The sequence below is a fragment of the Chrysochloris asiatica genome, unplaced genomic scaffold (genome assembly GCF_000296735.1).
Source record: "Chrysochloris asiatica unplaced genomic scaffold, ChrAsi1.0 scaffold00121, whole genome shotgun sequence".
NCBI classification, from domain to species: domain Eukaryota; kingdom Metazoa; phylum Chordata; class Mammalia; order Afrosoricida; family Chrysochloridae; genus Chrysochloris; species Chrysochloris asiatica.
This window is the reverse complement of record NW_006408639.1, coordinates 976,647-983,154: the sequence shown is the minus strand read 5'-3', so window position 1 is coordinate 983,154 and position 6,508 is coordinate 976,647. Positions and strand designations below refer to the sequence as shown.

The 6,508-nt window shown below is 39.0% G+C and overlaps 1 protein-coding gene across 3 annotated transcripts in view; it reads right to left on the bottom strand.

The window, feature by feature from the left end:
- The window catches only part of CHL1 (cell adhesion molecule L1-like), a 152,467-nt gene that overhangs the window by 93,446 nt on the left and 52,513 nt on the right, over window positions 1–6,508 (bottom strand). For all 3 annotated transcript variants that reach the window (XM_006868655.1, XM_006868657.1, XM_006868656.1), the window contains one exon: window positions 5,844–5,964. In XM_006868655.1, coding sequence (XP_006868717.1) covers window positions 5,844–5,964 — 121 coding nt within the window. The remainder of the gene's footprint in view (window positions 1–5,843; window positions 5,965–6,508) is intronic.

The window sequence follows — 6,508 nt, the reverse complement described above, 5'->3', positions numbered from 1 at the left end:
TGCTCAGAAACAACAACATGCTTTAACAGTGCCTGCATCTCACTTTCTGATGTTTCTGTTTGTTTGTTGAACGACAGCCTTTGAAAACGGATCTAATTCTGTAATATATATTGTTGTTGCTGTTGTTAAGCGCTGTCGAGTCTTCTGACCCATAGCGACCCTGTATAGGGTTTCCAAGGAGCAGCTGGTTGAGCTTGAACCACTGACATTACAGTTCAAACAACTTTGCAGTCTGACGCATTAGCCCACAGCGCCACACCAGGACTCCTGTAATATATATTACTTGAGAGAATAAACAAATTGCATGTTAATTATTAAGGTAATCTGAGATAAAATTTTATTTAGGAAGATGTCTGCACAATTATAATAATTTGCAACAAAATTCTTGCCAATTTTTTCAAAACATCTTTTAATAATAGTTTTTGAGAAATGAAGAGTTGAGGGATAACATATTGCTTATTCCATATTTATACTCAAATGTGAACTATCTCATGATCTCAAATTTTAATTCAGCTCTTGACCTTTTTTTTGGCTACAATATAGTATGTGGCAAAAGAATCATACATAGATTGAACTCCTGAGTTTGCAGAAGAGAGGAAACACATTTTGAGCAGGGCAGATTAGTGTTGAGTATGAACAGAGTATTAACCCTGGTGTCACAGTGGTTAAACATTGAGTAGCCAACTACTAGGTCAGCAGTTCAAACCCACCAGGCACTTCATCGGAGATATATGAGATTGTATGCTCCTATAAAGATCTGTACTCTCAAAACCCTTAAGGGACAGTTAGTTCTACCCTATCCTACTGGGTTGCTATGGGTTGGAATTGACTGGATGGCAGTAATGTTGGAATGAGAGTGGAATGGTGCATGAATGAGCTCATTTTCTTCCTTTCGAGTGTGAACACCTTACTTTTCTGAATGATATTCAAAATGTATTTTGACCATTATACTTACTACCTACTCACAGAATTTACAGATCCCTCACATAGGTGTTGCCTGTAAAAACTCCATTGTTTTTAATATTAATATTAAATGTTGTTGTGAGGTGTCATCGAGTGTGTACTAACTCATAGTGAGACTATGCACAACAGAAGGAAACACTGCCCGGTTCTGGGCTAACCTCAGAATTATTGCCATGCTTGAACCCATTAACGCTGGCACTTTGCCAATCTATCTCACCAGGGGTCTTCCTCTTTTTCTCTGAGCCTCCACCTTATCAAACAAGATATCCTTCTACAGTGACAAGTCCCTCCTGACAATATGTCCAAAGTATGAGAGATGGAGTCTGGCCATCCTGGCCTCCAAGGAACACTCTGGGTGCACTTCTTCCAACACAGATATGTTGGTTCTTTTGGCAGCCCATGGCACTTTCAGTATTCTCCTCTAACACCATAACTCAAAGGCATCAATTACATGATCTTCCTTATTCACTGTCCAACTTTCATATACATATGAGGTTACTGAAAATACCATGGCTTGGGTCAGGTGTACTTAGTCCTCAAGCTGACATCTTTTCTCTTCAACTCTTTAAAAAGGACTTGCGCAGCACATTTGTCTAATGCAATATGTTGTTTGATTTCTTGGCTGCTGTTTCCATGAGTGCTGATGGTTGATCCAAGAAAAATGAAGTCTTTGACAACTTCAATCTATTCTCCATTGATAACAATGTTGTTTATTGGTCCAGTGGTGAGGATATTTGTTTTCTTTACATTAAGATGCAATCCACACTGAAGGCTGTGCTCTTTGATCTTCATCAATAAGTATTTTAAGTCCTCTTCACTTTCAGCAAGCTAGGTTGTATCATCCACATATCGCAGGTTGTAATGAGTCTTCCTCCAATCCTGATGCCATGTTTTTCTTCATAGAACCCAGCTTCTCAGATTATTTGTTCAACATATAGGTTGAATAAGTATGGTGAAAGAATACAACCCTTTCACACACGTTTCTTAGTTTTAAACCACTCAGTGTTCCCATGTTCTGTTTGAACAACTGCCTCTTGGTCTATTTTCAGGTTCCTTATGAGTACAATTAAGTGTTCAGGAATACTCATACTTCACATTGTTGTCCATAGTTTGTCATGATCCATGCAATTGAAGGCCTTTGCTTAGTAAATAAAGCACAGGTAAACATCTTTCTGATAGTCTCTGCTTTCAGCCAAGATCCATTGGACATCAGCAATGATATCCCTCATCCCATGAATCCTTCTGAATCTGGCTTCAACCTCTGGAAGTTCTTTGTCAATGTATGCTTGCAGCCGTTTTTGTATTACCTTTAGTAAAACTTCACTTGCGTGGGATATCAAAAATATTGTCCAATGATTTCCACATTCCATTGGGTCACTTCTTTTTGGAATGGGCACAAATACGGATCTCTGCCAATCAGTTCATCATATAGTTATCTTCCAAATTTCTTGGCATAGATGAGTTAGTGCCTCCTGTGCTGCCTCACTTTGTTGAAATTTTTCAATTTTCATTCCATCAATTCCCGGTGCCTTGTTCTTTGCCAATTCCTTTGATACACCTTGGACTTCTTCCTTCAGTATCATTGGCTCTTGATCATATGCTCCCTCTTAAAATGGTTGAACATCAGCCATTTCCTTTTGGTACAATAACTCTGTGTGTTCCTTCCTTCTAGTTTTTATGTTTTCTGCATCATTCAATAATTTGTCAAGGGAATACTTCAATAACAAAAGTTGAGGCTTGAATTTTTTCATCAGTTCCCTTGGCTTGAGAAACACTGAGCATGTTCTTCACTTATGATTTTAAATATTAAATCGATAATATTAATATGTTACCTTGTTGTTAGTTGCCATCGAGTCAGTACCGACTCATAGTGACCTTATGCACAGCAGAATCGAACACTGTCCGATCCTGGGCCCACCTCACTATTGTTGCCACACTTGAGTCCATTGATGCTGCCACTTTGCCAATCCATCTCTCTGGGAGTCTTCCTCTTTTTCTCTGACTCTCCACCTTACCAACCATGATGTCCTTCTCCAGCGACTGGTCCCTCCTGACAATATGTCTGAAGCATGAGAGACAAAGTTTGGCCATCTTGGCCTCCAAGGAGCTCTCTGGCTGCACTTCTTCCAACACAGATCTACTGGTTCTATTGGCAGCCCATGGCACTTTCAATATTCTCCTCCAACTCCATAACTCAAAAACATCAATTCTACAGTCTTCCTTATTCACTGTCCAGTTTTGCATGCATATGAGGTTATTGAAAATACCATGAAAACAACATGAAAATATGTTACCTATAGTCTCATTATTACTAATCATCTACTGAAATATCTGTTATACACCACATCTATATATTCAGAGGTAATACCACTCTTTTTTTTCATTCATTCCTTCCTTCCTTGTTTTCTTTTTCCCCACCTAACTGAATTGAATAGCTCCTTTGGTTAAAAAAAATTACTGGCATAGTGAAATTTGGAGGTAGTTTAGGGTTATGGGGACAGGAAGGATGGCATCTCAGCTGCAACTTACATTATGTTTGGAGAAATGAATTAAATTGGCTGATCTTCATTTACTGAATCTGCAGTGTGAATTATCATAGTTATGAAAAGTGGTGAGGGAAAAAATGAGCTAATGTATACAAAATACAAAATGTAGCACCTGACATGTAATTAGAGCATAATCCATCATAGGTACATTATTTTTTATTGTACCCAATATTTAATTTTAAAAATGTCTCCAAGACAATTAAAAAAAAAAAAAAAAGTACTTTTATACAAATGTATCCCCTTTAACTCAGAGAGGATACATGGATTATCCAATGCAGACTTAGTACGAGTGAGAAGAAATCACTTCAGATGAGAATTCTTACGATAATGCTTCAGAAACCTTCATACCAAGGACAGCACATTTTTAATTTCACTTTCTTTTTTATATATTGCTTCATGACATTTCATTTTCTAAAAGGCACATGTAAGAAATATTTCCATTATTCTGAGGACAAGCCTTGAAGTTGACAACTAAGTCAAAAGGCAAATGAGGCATTAATTGGAAACAGGAAAAAGAGAATTACTGAAATTTTCATCCTGTGGAAACAGTCAACCCAGAATAGCAATAAACCCTGAAAACTTAATTTTAAACACTTAAATAAATAAGACCAACAGAACAGGTGACTACCATCATACTTCCCATGGACTCTGAGGCCTTTCATCTTCTAAAATAATACAGAGACATTTCCTATACAGAGTCCATGCAATGGCATAGCTAACTCACATCAATTGTTGTTGTTAAGTGCCACTGAGTTGGTTCCAACTCATAGTTGACCCTGCATACGTTTCCCTAGGAGGAGCTGCTGGGTTTGAACTGCCTACCTTGTGGTTCTCACTCCAGTGGTGATCCTACAGCGTGACACAAGGTGTTTAAGACAGATAACAATGTGGATAGTCTTGCTAGATAGAAAGGAATTTCCAAAGCTTAATGCTTGTCAAATGAAGATTAAAACTTGCTCTTTCCTTCCTGATGCAATTTAAAATCAGTAGTTCAGAATCTACTGAATTATTTGCATGGATATGATTTAGACATTTTCCAGTCATACCTCACTATATGAAGTCATGGATAAGCACTCAACCTCAAGGTCAGTTTGAATTGCAAGGTCATTGTTCAAAGTCACCCACTGTTCTGTGGAAATCATACACAGGGTCACTGTGAGTCGGAACCAACTTGATAGCACTTAACAACAACAAACCTGTCTATCTAGATTCCTGCAAAAAGAAGCCTTTAACTTTAAAAAAGATAGGGTTTAGAAAAGTAAACGTTAGGTGCTGAGAAAGTTAATGTTGTTGTTAAGTGCCATCAAGTCAATTTTGACTCATAGTTAACCACTGACCTTACTGTTCAAACTGACCTTGTGGTTGAGTGTTTATCCTACAGCGAAACATCAGGATTCCAGAACACATTAACCTATGATACACCCACTATAGGGATAGATTGTTGTTGTTGTTGTTAAGTGCCATCGAGTCGGTTCTGACCCATAGCGACCCTGTACAGGGTTTCCGAGGGTGTAAATAGATACGTGGTAGTAAAAAAAAAAAATGTTGTTGCTAAATATCTAAAGTTGATTTCAAATCATAGCAACGCTGTGTAGGGTTTCCAAGGAGTGGCTAATGAGTTTGAACCACAGTCTTGTGGTTCAAACTGACCTTATAGTTCAGTGTGTAGGTGAGACCAAATGCAAAATCAGAAGGTCCATGCTTATTGGACTTATGGTAAATGTAACAGTTTCAAAAGGTGAGCAAGTGGAAGTCCTTTAGGCCTTTCTTGGGATATTTGAAAAAGCAAATTGCTTTTTCAGATGTGAAGAAAGTTAAGATGATGTATACTTTGAAAGCAAACACTTTCATACATGACACAGCCTGGACCTCCTTGTATGCAATGGATGGTAGAATAAGATATGGATATTTTAAGATATGGATATTTTATTGAAACCTGAAAGGGAGCCAGCAAGTAACACAGCAAGTGGAAGCATAACAAGATAACATGACACACAGAAAAATCCCTCAGCAATAAGCAATGGGCTGACCCCAAACAGCCTTGTGCCCTATGAATGGTATCCCCCTAATAAGCTCAGGAGAATGTTTTTTGTCTCCTCCAATGGCACTGTCATAGACTGAAAGAGGAATCTAATTATAAATCAACCTCAGTCCCAGCCTACACTCCCAGTCTACAGAGGGAAGGACAAATCACTTCCAGAAATGTAGTCTCAAGATATTTTTTGGCAAGAGGTAATTTTTAAATGGGTGCACAGGTACACTCATAACCGATGCCTTATTGTCTTATTCTTTATACCAGGGGCCCAGCCAAGTCATGAACACGCGTATACTCACAGGCCTTCAGCAAAGCACTCCAGCAGTAGGGTTTCCCCTTTGAGGATGATGACTGAGGACTGACCGTCACTCTCCATGGGAGGCAACAGCAGTCTCGGTTTTCTTTCCTTGATCGAATTCGCTATAAAACAGAAAAGAAGAGTCTCAGATTGTTTCAAGGTAAGAGGGCTAAAATCATATGGCATTTAATCTTTCTGAAAACATATGTATGCATGAACGATGTGTGTATGCATGTATAATGTGATTCTGTATGTATCTATGTACATAGATAGGGAAACCTCCAAGGAGATGGATTGGTACAGTGACAACAGCAATGGGTTTAAGATTAACAATTCTGAGGATAGCGCAGGACTGGGCAGTGTTTTGTTCTGCTGTGCACAGGGCTGCTGTGAGTCAGAACTGATTTGACAGCATCTAACCTAACCCATAAGGAGCTCTGGTAGTGTAGTGGTTACGAATCAGGCTGTGAACCACAAGGTCAGCAGTTCGAAACTACCAGCGGCTCTGCGGGAGAAAGATAAGGCTTTCTGCTCCTGTAAAGATTTAGAGCCTCGGAAACCCTGTTAAAGGTTGCTATGGAGCTCTGGTAGTGTAGTGGTTACAAATCGGGCTGCGAACCTTAAGGTCAGTGGTTCGAAACTACCAGCCGCTCCGCGGGAGAAAGA